General features: G+C 37.0%; 2 protein-coding genes across 2 annotated transcripts; one reads left to right on the top strand and one right to left on the bottom strand.

Moving 5' to 3' along the window:
• The first annotated feature begins 415 nt into the window (after positions 1 to 415).
• On the top strand, positions 416 to 5,939 carry LOC129277562 (TNF receptor-associated factor 1-like). Its single transcript, XM_064110066.1, has 2 exons — positions 416 to 472; positions 1,550 to 5,939. The coding sequence occupies exons 1-2, from the start codon at positions 416 to 418 to the stop codon at positions 2,804 to 2,806; spliced, it is 1,314 nt and encodes a 437-aa protein (XP_063966136.1). The 3' UTR covers positions 2,807 to 5,939.
• A 5,581-nt stretch (positions 5,940 to 11,520) lies between these two features.
• LOC129278098 (large ribosomal subunit protein uL29-like) lies at positions 11,521 to 14,961 on the bottom strand (the record flags this gene model as incomplete). Its single annotated transcript, XM_054914323.2, has 2 exons — positions 11,521 to 12,006; positions 14,819 to 14,961. Coding segments are annotated over 2 exons (375 nt in total), but the record flags the coding sequence as incomplete, so codon positions are not given.
• Positions 14,962 to 18,424: the final 3,463 nt, after the last annotated feature.

Raw genomic sequence — 18,424 nt, 5'->3', positions numbered from 1 at the left:
CGAAACGTGTACTGTAACAGAGCGATATGACTGTGATTACAATGCGCGCAGTCTGCCAAACCATTGTATCGGCACTGGGCACTGCACTGACTTTGCACGTGAAAAGCGATACAACGTTTTGACTGATCGCGTGCATTGGAATTGCTGTCAGTCAAAACATTGTATCCCTTTTCCCTATGGCGTTTTTGTACAGGGAAAATCTAAGCCGCTCAAAAAGAAATTACAAGCATGTAGCTCTTTTGCGATATTTTCTCCGATCCTTAGTTTTGTTTAAAAATAAGGATACCAATGTCAAGCAATTGTCTTGGTCTTTCCAAGTTCCAGCCATGTATTTTTTTAGCAATAGAATATGTTTTAAGGCTGGGGAACTAAGGTGTGAAAATCATAGTAAACTTTGAAGTCGATTTTCTCTTAAATGGGTTTGCACCATTGTATGAGTGATGCAACGGTTTGGATGACTGCTGACGATTTTGTATGAAACAAAAGATATAATAGCAAACCTGATATAATGCTGTCTTTTGACTGTTAATTATTTTGTTATCCCAGGAGAAACTTTGAAGTAAACTTCATGTGCAATATGTCTACCTTCCGGGGAGGGGAGGGGGAGCAAACCAATTATATTTTAATGGGGCTGTGCCTCATGAAACTCCGAAGTTAGAGTCTGAGTACAAGTGTAAAACACGAGATTTTTGGAACTAAAATATATGTGGTGAAATGTGAAAAATGGGATCTGAATTGATTGTGGATTGATGAATCTAAATTGTTTTATTCAGTCTATGAAAGGTATCAAGCACGCTAGCTGCGTGATATGAAAAGAAGTGAATTGTGAAGCTGTGTGTGCAGCTAGCGTTGCGGTGCTCACGCTGGACACTTTGGGCAGGCCTGGGGAATGGAGATGTTTTTTTCTGAACTGAACTTCTGTCATTCAGAGTATCTAGCAGGCATGATATTCTCCCTAATAAAATCAGAATTCTGATTTTTCAGATAATTTTTTTCAGATTTTTTTTAATTTGAAATCCTTTGCCTAAGAACATTCTCATGAATGCTGTTTTTTACTGCTTTCTTAAGTGAAATGATAAAACTATCATGCAGACTCACCTTGTAAAATCACTTTCAATTTCTTTACTATGCAAGAGCTTGTTCCCCGACTGGGGCACCTCGGACTTCGGCGCGGACTAAGCAACCTTTGGTTTTTCAGAGGGGAATATCATGCCTGATCTACAGAACTGAAATCATGGTCTGGAAAAGGGAGGGGTCCATCAAAGTGGCACGTACCACTAATGTCTGTTAGTGTCCCCCCCTCCCCGTCTACATTTAGCATAGCCTTATAAGATTCCATTTATGTATGATATTGACAGTTGGGACCTAGGTTGTGACATAATCAATATGATTAATTGTACAATTACGCAAACTCAAAATCTATTGTAAACATGTTCACAAGTTCCAGTCAATAGTAGAAATTAAGCATAATTTTTTGTTACACCCTCTATATGTACAGTACGTGAATTATTCCTTATTTTCTTTATTTATTTGTTTCTTTGTATCACAGGAAACCTGGGACTGGACATGTGGGCTTGTCTTGAGAAGTGACAAAACGTCTGTAAGAGATTTAATTGAGAGGTTGGTCACTGTCTTCAGTGCCATTGATCCTAAAGTACCAATCACCCTTGATAATGATGAATATGCAGCGAATCAGACCAGTGAGCCAGACTGCTCCAGTGATTCAATGTCTAATGGCAGTAATCAATCTGAGATTAGATCAGATGACAGAAAGGATGTAAGACCCAGACAGAATGAATGCAGTGGAAAGACTAGCCCTGCTGATGAATGTGATGGAGAATCCTTGAAAACTCTATCATCAGTTGCCTTCAGGTCGGGAGCATCAGCAGCTACCAATGGGTTCCTTTCAGGTTCTAGCATTGGTGATCTTGGATCCGAGTCTAAGGGGTTTTCAGGAGCAGTCAGTGAGAAAGATATCTTGAGAATGATACAAACAGAACGCAAAAAGTCAGAGAGAGACCTGGAAAGGATAAAGAAGGATACCATGGATGCACTGAAGATATCAGAGCCATTGAAGAATATGCCTAAAGCTTTTGCAGCCATCGCTGACAAGCAGGAGGTTTTTGAATCGGTCTTGGCCACATTTAACAAAGATGTCATGAGGGTTCACAGTAGATTAGACAAGCTAAATCTATCACCTAGCTTAATGAATCAAGGAATAAGTGAGAAGCTACAGAAGAAATCCCAAGAGCTTGAGCGTGCTCTTTTATCGCTTCGACAGGATGGAACGAAAGTAGAAGAGCGATTGCTGAGATTTGAGACCTCTTATAGTGGAGTCTATCTTTGGCCAATCCCAAATTACTCAGAGAGGAAGAGAGATGCCATGAATACAAACATCAAATCAATCTATTCACCACCCTTCTTCACAAGTCAGTATGGTTATAAGTTATGTGGACGAGTGTTCCTGATGGGAGATGGGGTTGGAAAAGGTACACACATCTCACTGTTTCTCACGATTATGAGAGGCCCGCATGATTCAGTGTTGCCCTGGCCATTCAAAGAAAGAATCACTTTCCAATTAGTCAACCAAGATGACCCGATTAACAAGAGTATCGTAGAGGCCTTCAGACCAGATCCTGCAAGTTCTTCATTCAAGAAACCAACAACGGAGAAGAACATCGGAGCAGGATGCCCATTGTTTGCCAAGATCCAGATGATTGAAGATCCTAAGTCAGGATTTGTCAGAGACAACACCATCTACTTGAAGATCATTTCTCAAACATCAGATGTCCCTGAGATCAAGTAAAGCCAGAAGCAGTTTGAAGTAACAGATCCCGTTGAAATAAGAACAGAAAGTCAAAAAGGGGGCCTAAGCTTTCGATCCTAGCAGAATCTTCGTCGGAGGCAAAATGACAAACATATAAAGTGGAACAACCATAATATAGACCACAAACAAGCTACAGCAACACTAGAAACAAGGAGACAAAAGGGGCATTAGTGAGTAGAGAAGACCAATCAGGTTAGTGAATGAAAGAAAGGGGATGAAAGAAAAGGAGTAGGCAGACACAAAGGGAAGTTAGTGTAAGTAAGGCCAGTAAAAGACCTCAAGCCAAGAGGGATTAAAATAATGAGGCAGGCAACATCAAACAGGATCTGGAACAAAACAGTGATAATGGGATGAAAAACAAGAGAATTAGTGAGAGGTGGGTCAAACAGGTTACAAAGAAAGGCTTAATAAACTGGTGCATAAGAGTGGGGGGAAAAAAGAAAAAGAATGGGGAACAACTGATAATGTGCAAAAGACATATAAGTATATATGATAAAGCATTAAACAAACTAAGAGAAGAATGTAAGTGTAAATATGTATCTATAAGTGATATGTATATAAATATATCCAAAAAAGAAATGTATATGAAAAAAAAAATATAAATACACATATGGTGTAACTGATATTGTAATCCGCTAGGTGTGACGGGAAAAAAACATAAGACTATATAGTAGGGGAAAAAAAAAAAAAAAAAAAAAAAAAAAAAAAAAAAAAAAAAAAAAAAAAAAAAAAAAAAAAAACCTGTATATGTGAAAAAGAGGGAGCAAATTGCCTAAAAAGGTAAAAGCAAATATAGAAGAGAGGGGGTGTATTATGAAGAAACCATAGTATACATGTAAATAAGCAAATGTGGTAAATCTAAAAGAGGTGAGTGGAGAAAAAACATATATATATATATATATATATATATATATATATATATATATATAATAATTATTATATCGCCTGAATAAGGAAGGAAAAATTGGAGCTACGCTTCTATGAGATATGGGAGGAAAGTGGAGTAAGAAACTATAATGTAACTATTCAAAAGAGCTGAGGGGAAAAAATTATATGTATATATAAATTGAAAGTGGATAGGAAAGAAAAATCAGTCGTTCCCCTCTTGGATGTTCAGGCCATGAGGTTGGGTGGTGCGCAGTCGTCTCATCCAGAGCTTCTCCCTGCTAGTACGGACTGAGTCAGGACGGGTACCTAAAGATTCGATGCCCTGTAGCATCATGTCAGTGATGGAGTGGTTGGGGAGGTTAAAATGGCGGCCAACTGGAGTGTCCAGCTTTGCTGTGTTGACGGTGGATCTGTGCCCGTAGAATCGTTTCTTGAGTGTGGTCTTGGTTTCCCCTATGTATTGTACCCTACAAACTCTGCAAGTGATGAGATATACAACATTAGTGGTAGTGCATGTGATGTTGCCCTTGATTTGGTGAGACAGGCTAGTAGAGTTGCTGGTGAAAGTATCGCCCTCGTGAAGGTGTATTTCACATATGATGCACCTGTTGCTGGTGCATTTGAAGGTGCCATGCTGTATGGGAGAAGAATGGTTAGTGAGGGAGGGCACTTCAGCACGAACAATGAGGTCCCTGAGATTCGGTGGGCGTCGGTATGCTAGAAGGGGAGTATCGGGAACGGCCTGTTGGAGACGATCAGAAGTGTGTAAAATGTGGTGGTTATCAAACAGGATTTTGCGGAGAGGGGGTAGGTTGGGATGGAAGGTGGTCACAAGCGGTATTCTGTCGGTGGTCTCCTTGTCACTTAAATAAGAACAGCCTACAAAACTGCCTGGGCTTCTTTTACTTTTTGTGAATTAAGCCTGGTGGAGACCCCAGCAGTTGCGTTCGCGGCGCGGTCTCTGTTATGTCTAACTTAATGGAAAGGAAATAAATAGCCTCTAATAATAGGGAACTAGAAAAAAAAGTAAGACCTACGTGTGGCCCCTTGAAACATACATAGGATTAATGATCAAGACCTACATACGAAATACCGGTAGTTGAAAATTGATTGTTAGGAATTTTATAATATGCCCCAGTGCAAGTTTGTCTATTAAACTATGAATGACAGTAAAAGTACAATCAACAGTGCTTGTCAAACACTTAGTTTATAATCAGAGAAAAAAAAGCACACTATGATTTTGCAAATTATAGAACACATGGGTTCATATGTATTTCCATATATTGTAAGCATATGTTCATATATAAATATATATATGCATACTCATTTAGCTCACACATATCATGTGGTGTACTCCGTCATAACCCATTTTATAGCCTTGATTATCCTGTCATATACGGTGTATATATATATATATATATATACACGTTTGATCCATTGATATATCATTTATTTAGATTAAAGGAGTACTCCAGGCTGTAAGTGAAATGATTTGAACAGATCAGACTCAACAAAACAATAGAAATTTCGTACAAACCAGAAAAGAAATAAAAATAAAAAACATTATTGGAGAGTTCTTTGCATGTCTTCATGAATTTGCAGTGAAAGAGCTGATGTATCTGTTACCTTTTTAATTTTGTTAAAGATTTTTATTAAATCTGACTGCATGCATAAAACTGATTTCAGAAAATGTTGGAATGCCATTATTAATTAACTTCATAATTTTCCTGATTTTTTTTTCATAATTATATTTTACTTATAAAAATGTAAACCTGTTTGCCCAAATTTATTTTAAAAAAGTACTCTCAATTGAAACTATGGTTTAGCAGAGTCTTTGTAGGCCTGATTAATGCTCTTGACTTAATTCAGCTTGTACATTGAGAAAACAACACACTTTAAATTGTTTAAGGGTGGTAAATTCACACTTGATTCAATGGTGTTAGACCTTTGTTTATTGAAATGAATCCAGTTTATAATTGGTCTTAAATCACTGTTGCATTGTACATATTTGAGAATTAAGCAACTTTGAAAATGTGCACATTTATAATGGGACATCAATTTACAAATAACACTAATTTATTCACACCATGAAAAATTATTTTTAAGACCACCCTGTGAAAAATGGCCAATTGCATAATTTTCAGTCAATTCCTTTTCATTAAGTTAAGCAACTAAACTCTGCTTGAAAACCATCCTGGCTAACATGGTCCAAATTCCAAATTCGTTACTCAAGCTACTGGTAGTCTACGTAGAGAACAATATTATTTTCTTTTCAAAGTCGTGTTTGATTAGAATTGAAAGGATAGATCCTTGAGGGCTCTGTCACATTGTTTTGTGCAAGCCTTGCGTGTGACTTGCTGGTGACTGTTTCTGTGACCTGCAGGTCGCCCACAGGCTTCCCGCATTGACGGTATCTCAATTGCCCTCAGAAGTGCTTGCAAGTCCTGCGTTTGAATCTCACCATGGCCTAGCGTCCTTTGGCAAGCCGTTAATCCACACTTTTCCACTCTCCACCCAGATGTTAAAAAGGATGCGAAAGCCTATGTAGTATGCCTAGCAATTGAGACTTGGAATTCTTATTGGAATGCTTCACAGGGAGTGGAAAAAGTGCATACATTGTATGCGGGCATGCAAGGATTCGATGACCGGGGTAAAAATACATCTGTAAAGCGCTTAGAGACGTTGTTCCGATGTATTGAGTGCTATATAAAAGCGGATTATTATTATTTGCACGCAGACAAAATTTTTAGCATGCTCTAAAATGATTGCCCACAAGGCTTGCACAGAAGAATGTGACAGGGCCTTAAGATACTTTTTAAAGATGCATACTAAAAATAGCTATATTATATGATATTGATTTTATGTATCGTTTTATTTATCCTAGTACAAATGTGATATTTTGTTATTACTGAATTGGAATAATCAGCGACTATATGTAATGATTCAATAGAATGAAATAAGTATATAAAACTCTGTGTATAAAACTTTATTCTAATTATTTACCCATTGTATAATTTCCACTTTTCAATTTCCTTATACTTTAAATCCATCACTTACCTGTATTTAAAATCTTGGTATCCTCTACAGTCAAATTTATCCACTCCAATTCATGTACATCACAAATTCTTTGAAGCAAATTTGAATCTTCTGCAATTACTTATAATCTTTACAAATAGTTGTAAATGATATTCTGTTGATAATGACATTGTTTTGCATTCATATTAATCCCCAAAACTATTGATTTTGCATTTCTTCATGCTTTTTTTTCATGTGTTTGTATGATACTATTTTTATCTTTAATTACAGTAGTTCTTTTAGTATTACAGATTTTATTTTTTTTAATATAATTATTTGTAAAAGCTCTGTAAAATTCAGCTTATGTTGTGAACAGTCTTGAAATAAAAGTACCCTTATTATTATAATAGTTAAGATTGAATTGTAGTTTATTTTAATTAGCTTAACCCTTTATATAACCAGGGGGCCATTTCATAAAGCAGTTTGAAAGTTAAAAGCAACTTCAAGGACTGGTGATCCTTTCTTACGGGCTAAATCATCGCCAATTTATTATACCATTTACCACAAGAAAGGATCACCATACGTTCTTAATGTCACTCTTAACTTACGAACAGCTTTATGAAACGGCGCCTAAGCTATTTCTTGTCAAATTATCACTGGAGGGGGCATTCTGGCCCCCTTGATATCACAGCTGCCAACCATGCAATAACAATGAGATTCTGGTGCGATGTTCAAGTACAAACTTTTAGAAACTGCTGAACCATGTACTCAAACTTTTAACCCTAAATAGACCAGGCTATTTCAATGCCTATGAAGACGAGGGGGGGGGGGGGCTGATTCAGCCCCAGCTTATGATCTTGGCCGTTGATTGCAAGATTGGCAGGCGCGTTACCCATGGCATGATCTACCAAACTATATGATCAAATTCTGCAGAAAATCTCATTGCTTATTTATTCGTAAAATCAATTTTGTTAACTAAATAATGCCCCTAAAATGCTAATGTTTGGTTCACAGACTCTTTATAGAAATCTGATCTAATTTACTTGCTTTAAAAAAAATTCAATATCAAATTTATTTTATGTATTTTATTGTTTTGTAAATTTCCAATGTATTTGAATGTTATTTTTTAATTTTTGTTTTTTATTGTTTTAATATTGGAAATTGTCAGGGACTTTATTTTGACGATAAAAAAGATGAAATCAATTTATTTTAATCAGTAAAAGGAAAAATGATACATTTCTTAATTTTGGCTAAAAACACTATTTGCATTTCGTTTTTGACCAATTTTGAGTCTGCATGCACTTCAGAAATGTTGCGTAATTTCGTGTAACAGCGGTCGCAATATGGTCTCAAAAAGTTGCGCAAGACTTGAAAGTCAGCGAGCGATGCAGTCAAAAGATTTTGCGCGGCGGATTTATCACGAAAAAATATGAGGGGGGCTGAATCAGCCCCACCCCAGTTTTTTTAGGGTTAAAGAGACTTGAAATAAGGGTCATGAAGCGCACTATTGATAACATCTGGGGCAAAGTTTTTTTGCATTCCTGTAATATTAATATACCAATGGTGGCCTTAATGTCCCCCCCCCCCCTTTGTGGTATAAGGGTCAAGGATCCTGCATGACATATATAGAGCATAACTCCTGATACGTGCTGGTTTAAATTTATGCCTTCTATTTACATAGAATATTTCAAAATATGTATTTAGAGTACTTACACACCACCATAAACACAGTCGTGTTCCAAGATGTGTTGTATTACATTGTGATGAGTTTGTTAGAGATCAGAGTGAAAGAGGTCATCAAGCTTAAACTGTTTGTCAAGTTGGGAGAGTTTAAGAGAATAGAGGGGGGGGGGGGAATGGGAGAGACAAAGATAAACAGAGTGGGAGAGAGAGGAAAGATGGTGGAAAAGAGCATTGGAAAGAAGAAAGTGGGTTTGGGAGAGAGAGTAAACAGAGTGAAAAGGGGGGTGGGGGGGGGGGAAGAAAGCAGAAAGATGGTAAAAGAGAGAGAGAAGAAATGAGGGAAGGTAGGTTGATAGTTGAGGAGGGGGTCAATTTCAGTTGAATGATGCAGGATGACTTCCTTGTCTTTTCCTTGAAGATGTGTTTTTAATTTTCCAGGAAGACATAAAAAAAGCACAAAATGCATAGGGGTGAACCAAGTCCTGGGGCCTGTTGCAGAAAGAGTTGCGTTTAAACGCAAGTCAGTCCCGAATACAGGTGGTTCATTGGCTGAATATCAAGTTGCGCAAGATTTTTTAGTTGCGTTTGATTGAAATTTTCTGCAATGGGCCCCTGGACTTTGAGAAATGAGAAAAGGGGAATTTTAACCAAAGAGACAAGTTCTATCAAAGTAATTGGTAATTCAGCAAAGTTAATGAGTGCAAAATTAATGATTAAAATTTTGAACAATATCGAATAAACAAAATGGGAGAGGCAGCGATACTCTGCTTATTTCATTAGATGAAAGACTTAAAGATTTAAAGGAAACCAAAACCTCATATGAGCAACAATCCCATTGTGAAGGGTAAAATGAGAGAAGCAATTTAAAACAAGTTTCATCAAACTGGTATAAAATCAGACAGATGTGGCAGTTTGAAGTCTTTATTCCAGCGCTTTCTACAAGGATACTCCAAGTGGATGATTTTTAAATGACTTCAGATTTCCCCCTTTTAGCTATTTCTGTGACATATGTGATGTGAATCATATTTTCAGATGACATATTGTGCTCATAAGGAGGCAAGATGCGAGATATGGAAAATCTGAAAATTTATATTAAAAACAAATGGAGAGTTGTCTACAAATCACCCATTTTCAAGCATGTTTGCCAATTTGAGGTTCCCCATAGAAAGTATATTTTTGAAACTTCCATAACTCTTTATTTTATAACAGATTTAATGAAATTACTTATTTTGATCCACCCATTTTACTCTCTTCTCAGATTGATTTTCTCATTGGGTTTGGGTTTCCTTTCAATGAATTGTCATCTAAATGACAAAATAAACATTTATTTTTCTCTTTTGAACATTTTAAACTACTTTTTTAAAAAGAAAGTATTATAAAATATTTTGTGAATCCAACTTAAATAAGGCCTTCATTGTGCTAGTAGTACACAGAATTTCTGTGGCCAGAAAACTATGCATAAACCTACACAACATAAAACGTTGAGGGCGCTATGTCCATTTTATGAGAGCAAATTTTGACACGGGAATAGCTTTCTCCAAAGTAAATTTTATCACATCCAGAAAAAGGTACCTTTTACATACTTTTGTTAAGTGTTATCTTGTTTTTATTATTTTAATGACAAGTTTTAAAATAGTCACTTTTCGGGGGGGGGGGGGGTTATTGACAGCTTGGTTTACACCTGGTGTAAAGTTACAATCCAATGAAAGAGTAATTGTTAAGAAATTTTTAAGCAAATGACTTGTTCTTGGTTATTTGCTAGTTTTCGAAAAAAAATCACTAAATTCCGATTATTGATACAGTGAACCATTTATGAGGGAGGGACAGAGATACACACAATCAGCCAATTAAATACCACTTTGCTTTTTATCTTTCTCCCACTTTCATTTCTGACAAGATGTTTTCATCTCTTGTTCCTCTATATAAACTGCTCTCCCCCTTTGCTCTCTTTTTATTCTACTACTATTTCCTCACCCCCATCTCGTTACTCTCCTCTCACTTCTCTTCATTTACCTCTCTATTCCAATTCTTTTCTCGATCTTTTCCTCCCACTCTTTCTCCCTTTTCCAACTGTGAAATTCCTCCTTTTCATTCCTCCCCCAAACTTTATCTCTCTCACGTAAGTTTACATCATTCAACAGATTTTCAAAAGATCACATCTGTGGATGTTGGGGGGGCATATCAATGCTATTTGGTAGAAAAAAATCTCCAAACATTTTGCAACTCATTTTGGCACTTTCAATCCCTAGTAATGCATTGAACAGCATTGATACAGCCCCTTGTTTATGGGATATGTTTCTAAAACCAGATGGGGTGTTTCATAAAGCTGTTTGTAAGTTAAGAGGGACTTTTAAATGACTGGTGAACCTTTTTTACGCACTAAATAATCACCAAAGAACATTTAATGTTCAATACCATTCACCATAAGAAAGGACCACCAGTCGTTTTTAAAGTCACTCTTACTTTACAACGGCTTTATGAAACCCTACCCGATAGGTGTTTCATAAAACTGTAAGGGACATTATCAACGCTATAGGCATCTCATTTTGGCAATCTAATTCCCTGGTAAAGTCATGAATAGCTATGATATACCCCCTTGTCTATGTATTTTCTAGAACCACATGGGTGTTTTGTAAAGCTGTACCCAAGTCAAGATCAACTTTACAAATGACTGGTGACCCTTCTTGAAATAATGTGTGACATACACTGAATTATCAATTGATGTTGATTTTGCTCTTAATAAAGGGTTACCAGTCGTTTGTAGAGTTGCTCCTATTTTTCAAACAGCTTTATGAAACACCCACCTGGGTGACATTCCATGGAAGCTGTTCACAAGTGACCCAAGTTATCAATGACTTTATGAATGAGTGGTGGCACATTCTTGAGCTAAATGGGATACCCAAATTGTTTTCTATTTTAGCATATTTAGAGTAGATTTACTGTGATTCCTATGAAATAATAACAAATGAACTTTGGCATCCATAACTAGACCACCAATCATACATTACTGAGCAGCTTTATGAAACACCCCTTGAATTTTCTTCAGGATTCCTACAAGTCTATGAAAACACAGGGTCACAAAATACCAAGCAGAAATCACATAAAGATTATGTGCTGAGAACAGACTTTATTAATCTGGCAATGAGGTTCCTGGATCAATTTGAGTTATGATGATGAATATTCCTTGCCCATTGATGGTGAGTGTGTGACCATTCATCGTTGATGGTTCACCTTCTTTGTGTGATATCATAGCTCGTCTCACCAACTGATTAAGCCATAACACCGTATCCTGTGAAGACAGAAGCAATCCTGGTCCTGAAAATGTTTGTGAAACAGTTTTGAGAGTTGCATGTAGCTACATTTACGCCCTGACGGCGTACTTGCGCATGGGGTACATGCTGGCCTTGCGGATCTGTTTGCTGGTGCGGCGGTTGAGTTCTGATCGGCTGAGCTGGCGACGGATGGCTCGCGTCTTCTTGGGGCGGAGGTCCAGGGGCTTGAACTTACGGTTGCGGTAGAACTTGCGAAGGTTCTCCTTTTGTGTCTGGTGCATAACAGTTCGCACACGAGCAATACTCTTACGAATGACACAGCTAAAGGGAGAAAATAAAAAATAAATTTTAGAATATCCAAAAACGATTTCATGAAACTAAATGAGAGTATATCACTTAACATGACAGCCGAGAAAGAGCCGAAATGAGGAAAACCTATTACACTAAATAATAAAAATAACTCTCCAAAAACAATATAATTAAGCAAGAATAAATCAATTTACATGAGAGAGCTGAGAAAGGTCAGTCTGTCACTCAATAACTGGTCCTTGTAGCAATGAGGTGTGTAAATCATGACATTAATTGCTCCTATTGCATTACATCATGTATGAGATGTAAAGTGACCAATATTAGGCCCATCAATTCCTATCCACGACTCCAAGAGTGCCATTTTTCATTTCTTTTGAAATTCTTTACCTTATTATCATTTATTCCGTAAAATTTAATACAAACTACACATGTTAGTCTAGCAATACATGGCCCATTTGCATTTGCTTACATCTTTCTTTTTTTTCATCTCCCCTCTTTTTCAATCAAACATTGGGCAGGTTCCAGTACAGTTCCAATTTGGTGTGAGTTTGAGAGCATGAAGATGGTTTCCGAACCAAGCTTTAACCAACCCCATTGTAGGATTAGAAAGAGGATACTGAATGAGTAATTGTCAGCTCAACACCTTTCCAGTCACAACCAAAATAGAAATCATTATTTTTACAGTCTATGGGGGCCAATGTTGGTGAAGTAATTAAGCACACATTTTCAACACCAACTGTATACTGAGTTTAGCAGATAATATTAATGGGCAAGTCAACCCAAACAACATGTTTATTTGATGAAATAGAGAGAAATCAACCAAGCATTTTTAATAAAAATTTCATCAAAATCAGATGGAGGATTAAGAAAAAATAATTGAAAGTGTTGCTGATATTGAAAAATTATAATTCATAATTTATTGTTCAAAATTGAAATCTAAAACAGAAATAATCAGATAATTTGTTTTGCCAATTGATCGTCGCCCTGGCGGCCACTGTGCAGCGCCAGATTGACGTAGCTAGTGTATATCCTTTGAATCATTGAGCACCTAACAGGATAGCAGCAACTCGCATCTTTAAACATCTTTTGGTCTGACTCCCGACCTCCAAGTTGTGAGGTGGATGCTCTACCAACTGAGCCAACACACCAGTATTCATAGAACAAATTCTCATTCTTTATGGGCAGTGTACAAACAAGGAAACATTTGTCACACGTTTACCATTCCTTATATATCATTAACATCATTTATTCTTTCATTGTAACCATCAAAGTTGGATTGACAATAATAAATATGGAAAAATTAGATACAAAATTACACACAATTAAATACTTAAAGGCGATTGGAAATACACAACAAGAGAGTCCCAGACCAGAAACTTTTCAGAAATGGCCAGATTTGCTGGCTAATGATACTAATGATATTTTCTTCTCTTTTGTAAACTATGAAATGACTTTGGCACCTTAAAGGGATGGTCCGGGCTGAAAATATCTATATCCTAATACATAAGAGTAGAATTCACTAAGAAAAATGCCGAAAATTTCATCAAAATCGGATAACAAATAATAAAGTTATTGAAGATTAAAGTTCAGCAATATTTTGTGAAAACAGTCGTCGTGAATATTCATTAGGTGGGCTGATGATGTCACATCTCCACTTTCCGTTTTCTTATGTTATTAGAAAGTCAAAAAGGGGCCTAAGCTTTCGATCCTAGCAGAATCTTCGTCGGAGGCAAAATGACAAACATATAAAGTGGAACAACCATAATATAGACCACAAACAAGCTACAGCAACACTAGAAACAAGGAGACAAAAGGGGCATTAGTGAGTAGAGAAGACCAATCAGGTTAGTGAAGGGGATGAAAGAAAAGGAGTAGGCAGACACAAAGGGAAGTTAGTGTAAGTAAGGCCAGTAAAAGACCTCAAGCCAAGAGGGATTAAAATAATGAGGCAGGCAACATCAAACAGGATCTGGAACAAAACAGTGATAATGGGATGAAAAACAAGAGAATTAGTGAGAGGTGGGTCAAACAGGTTACAAAGAAAGGCTTAATAAACTGGTGCATAAGAGTGGGAGAAAAAAAGAAAATGTTATTTATTACATAAAATCATAATTTTTTCATTATTTCATACTTGTGTGAATAATGTCTCCTTATAATGAAATAAGTTGCAGCAATAAATATCTAATGTACTAAATCAGTTGTCAGTCCAATTTTTCTAGTTCTTGGAGGAAAAAAATTGAATAAACCTAATTTCATATAATAAAATACAAAACAAGTGGGGATGTGACATCATCAGCCCACCTAATGAATATTCATGACAACTGTTTTCACAAAATATTGCTGAACTTTAAAATTCAATGACTTTGTTATTTGTTATCCGATTTTGATGAAATTTTCGGCATTTTGCTCAGTGAATTCTACTCTATTTATTAAGCTATAAATACTTTCAGCCCGGACCATCCCTTTAAAAAAAATGGCTCTCCAATATTGAGAAATGGCTCTCATAAATTATTTTGTGTGTGTACTGGGTTTTTTTTGGGGGGGGGGGCAATAGAAGCAATTAAAAAAATTTAGCAAAATAATCTGTCCTTTTTTTTATTTCAATTTTTTCTCCCAATTTTTTCCCTTTATTTTTGGGGACGTGTCAGTTTTAGGTTCGGACCAGTAGAAACAAAGGGTTAGTGTGGAGCACTGAATTTAATATCAATCATATCGCTTTATGATGCACCCTCCCCCACCTCCAAGATTGAATAATAAGCTTTATGCTTGTTTGACTTTTCATTCAAATCAACTTCTTGACCGTTCACAATCAACCTCAACTTACATCTTAGCAAGCTTGGATGCCTGACCACCAGTCACCTTGGCAACTCGAAGCTGAGCCCATTCTTGCTTCAGCTTGTTGAGGTTCTCCTCCAACTCCTCCTTCTTCTTTCCTCGGAGTTCATGAGCCTTGATCCGCGTCTGTAAATTTCAAAGACAGTACAAAGGTAATGAGTAATAACAATCGATACACCAGCCAGGTGCGTCTTTTATAAGCTGTTTGTTAGTTACACACTGTTTTACATCTGACTGGTGACCCGACAGGTGCTATCCATCTGCTAAGGTTGAAATACTACCTCTGAATAGACAAGTTTGTAGATAATTCATGGAGGCAAATTTGGTAAAATGACCTTTCATTCCTTTCAATGTGATAGGCAGATTTCAAAGCAAGATATTATATAAGCATGCCTTATGTAGCAGGATGAAGAAATTGAATAGACCAGGTGACTAGAATAGCAAACCAATAAACACTCTATTTCTACTTTGAATGCATTAGCATGTTGTACTAGCCAACTGTGAAATACCAGTCGCTAGTGGATGTATTGTTTTTTGTAGATCTAGTGAAAAACACAATTCAAAATAATAATAATCAAGATATCAAAGTTGGTGCTTATCTCATTAAATATCAAAACACCATTTCACTTTAGTGCCAATGACCTTCTTCTGATCATGCGCAGAATGATACTAAAATGGCTTATATTATATCATTGTCAAAAAGCATATGATTGATATATTCATCATTTCCCCATATTTAGCACAAGAAAGGGTCAGCAGTCATGATTACAGTTGTGTGTATATATAGCAGCTTTTTTCTAACGTCCCCTAGATTGCTACACATTTCAATACACACCCCTCTGCAAACTTCGCTTTATTTCACAAAACAATTATATGCGCATATTGTACTGAGAAACAAGATTCTATTCCTCCCTGAACTTGTGGAATTATCAGTTATAACATTTAATGTTCAGTTAATTTGGTCCTTAATGTCAAAATGGTAAAACTGAAATACTATTGTATAATTCAAACAATAAACTAGAGTGTCGCTAAGGCGAGCACATAATACGCCCGCCTGTAATGCGAAAAAGTTATTTGTCAAGCAACAAAAGTGGAAGGTGGCGACACATCAAATTATATGAGCCTAGGTAAAGTTAAACTGGAGTTATCACGTTTACAAGGAAAAGTTAACGGACGGACAGACAGACGTCACCGTGCGTGATACCATAATACGTCCCGTATAGACGGGCGTATAAAAATCAAATAGTGAGGGACATCATTGACTCTCTGATTGCATGTCACCGAGTTGTGCATTTTATTGTTAAATATCCAAGTTTGATAAAAAATGTTAGATTCTACTTATGCTTGATTGATTTTCTCTATTAATTCAAATCATTATTCTGGGGTGGACTTGAACTTTAGTGAATGTCTTCTTGTCAGGTTTCCTAATTTTTTCAGAAAACAAGAGGAATTCAAAACCAGTCCAGGATCAAATGTTAGTTTTAAAAAATGAGCAAAAAATCAGTAATTTAAGATTCCCATTGAAAATGGATGGAAAGACAATGAACTTTTCATACGAAATAAGCATTTTCTTATTTTCCCACTTTTATTTTAGGGCTTTGCAGTAAAATTTTGTGCATATGAATATTCATGAGGCCTATAGATTGAGATCTGATGCAAATGTGAAACGATCCAGATCTATAGTCCTGTCATGAATATTCATGAATTGAGCTGCGATTTCCGCGCATGCGCAATTTGCGATGTTTTTAAATCGGCAGTGAATACGTGTGAGGAAACAGATCTATACTCTCTCTAAATCACCGATTTTGAGACTGATAGAAGCGTGGAAAAGTGAGACTTTGTGAAATGTAAAATGAGTTGTTATAACTGAATTTTAAGAATTTTAAGGTCATTTTCTTGCATGACTTTTATATTTTCCCCCATAAAGTGACACCTTTGTCACTTGGACAAGTAGAGCGAGTTTTAAGGCTCGATGTTCGGGTAGTGTAGCGGTAGTGAACAGTAGAGGCGCTGGTCCAATAATAGTTATTGTCCTAGAAAACAATATCCTCATAAACCAGGACAAATCATGTCTTGAGAAACCGAGATTGTCCGTGTTTAAATATGGGGAGTTTTTTCACGTATTCCTGCGCAATATAGACAGCAATTACGGGGATTGAGTGCTAAAAATAGATTCAGTCATCAGTGAAACTGGACCCTCAAAAAAAAAGGGAAAAGTTAGACCTCTATGTCGCGTTCGTTCTTGGTATCGATCGGCCATTTTGTCTTGAATATTGAAAGAACGAGACAGAACTTTTCCTTTTTTTTGAGGGTCCAGTGTGTGCCTCGATGTCAGAATTCTGTGTCACGATAGACCTTCATCCATATAATCGAGCAGTGGCAAATTGTATAGGACGGATAGAGGTGCGTTCAACGCTAGCGGGCGTGTACATTTTGCTTATTACATAACGTCATCCAGCCACTGCCGAGAGCCAATTTATGAATGAAAATATAATAAGCATGCGCAGTGTAAGCCTTCCATTGCCCCACACAGTATTCCACCAAAACAAGTGTGCAATTCTCTATCACCTCATACCAAAATCGACCTAGAATTTTACTTTCCTATATTTTATATGAATTATGAAAGGCAATCTCGGGGGATCTATTTCCTCATCGATACCGCACAAGTAAGCGAATTTATTTTGCGTAAAAATCTTACGAATTAGCATCAATATAACATCATGTTCGTTGGAGTTTGTAGAGTCTATTGCAACGTGCACAAAGTCAATTGATTTCCGGGTTTTGGAGTGTCGCATGAATATGCATGAAATTGCCAAGTCTCAATAATTTTCGGTCGTTACTGGAGCAATCAGATCACGAACCAAGACCATTTCCCACGTAGACAATGTGACCGGATATCGTTATCGCTTTTTTCGCTGTTTCGCACGCAGTCTGAAGGATTATTTTGGCGACCACGTAGTCATAACGTGATCTGCGCGACTGACCAAGCAGCGGTCTCCGATACGCTGAGCGGAGACGGTCTATCCGTTGTACAGTCTATGGACAATTTGCCAGTGTTGAGGTATGTGCATGATTTATTTTTCCCCTTTTATTTGGGGTGCTATTGCATATTGGGACCCCATGGCCATTCTACCCCATTTTTAAGAAGTACCCTCTGCCTAATATTACATGGACGAGTCCTGGGCTCCGACCTGCTTCAGAGGCCGGAGCTCCCTTCATGCCCTGGCCTTGGACTTGCCATGCCCATGTCTTTGAGTTGACTTGGGTTAACTGGTTTAGTCATGTGTAGATCTATACCAAAAGCTTCAGTCTCTGTTATGTTGGTTGTTTTCGTGAACTCTGTTGGCTACGCTCACCAAATACAGAGACCGAAGTTCTAGCGCCATATGTTTATGTGTATTAAGTTTGGATAAAACAGGGCAGTGAAGTTGCGCGACAGCCGAGGTAAGTAACTGCTTTTGTTCCTTTTAACTTGATTTTCCCCGTTTTTTGGCAATTAATGCCAAGAGGGAATATTAATTTGCATTTCGGTCGCGTTAATTTCCAAAAGTTTGATTCATTGAAGACAAAAATTGAAGAGCCCCGACGGGGGGAT

Source organism: Lytechinus pictus, chromosome 15, assembly GCF_037042905.1.
Source record: "Lytechinus pictus isolate F3 Inbred chromosome 15, Lp3.0, whole genome shotgun sequence".
Taxonomy (NCBI): Eukaryota; Metazoa; Echinodermata; class Echinoidea; order Temnopleuroida; family Toxopneustidae; genus Lytechinus; species Lytechinus pictus.
This window is presented reverse-complemented; position numbering and strand designations above follow the sequence as displayed.

What these genes read in the sequence shown, in the direction of transcription:
- LOC129277562 (XM_064110066.1), top strand. Translation starts at nt 416, where the DNA reads ATGGGTTTGCACCATTGTATGAGTGATGCAACGGTTTGGATGACTGCT. An exon ending in GGATGACTGCTGACGATTTT is followed by an intron (nt 473 to 1,549) that starts GTATGAAACAAA and finishes TTTGTATCACAG; the next exon opens with GAAACCTGGGACTGGACATG.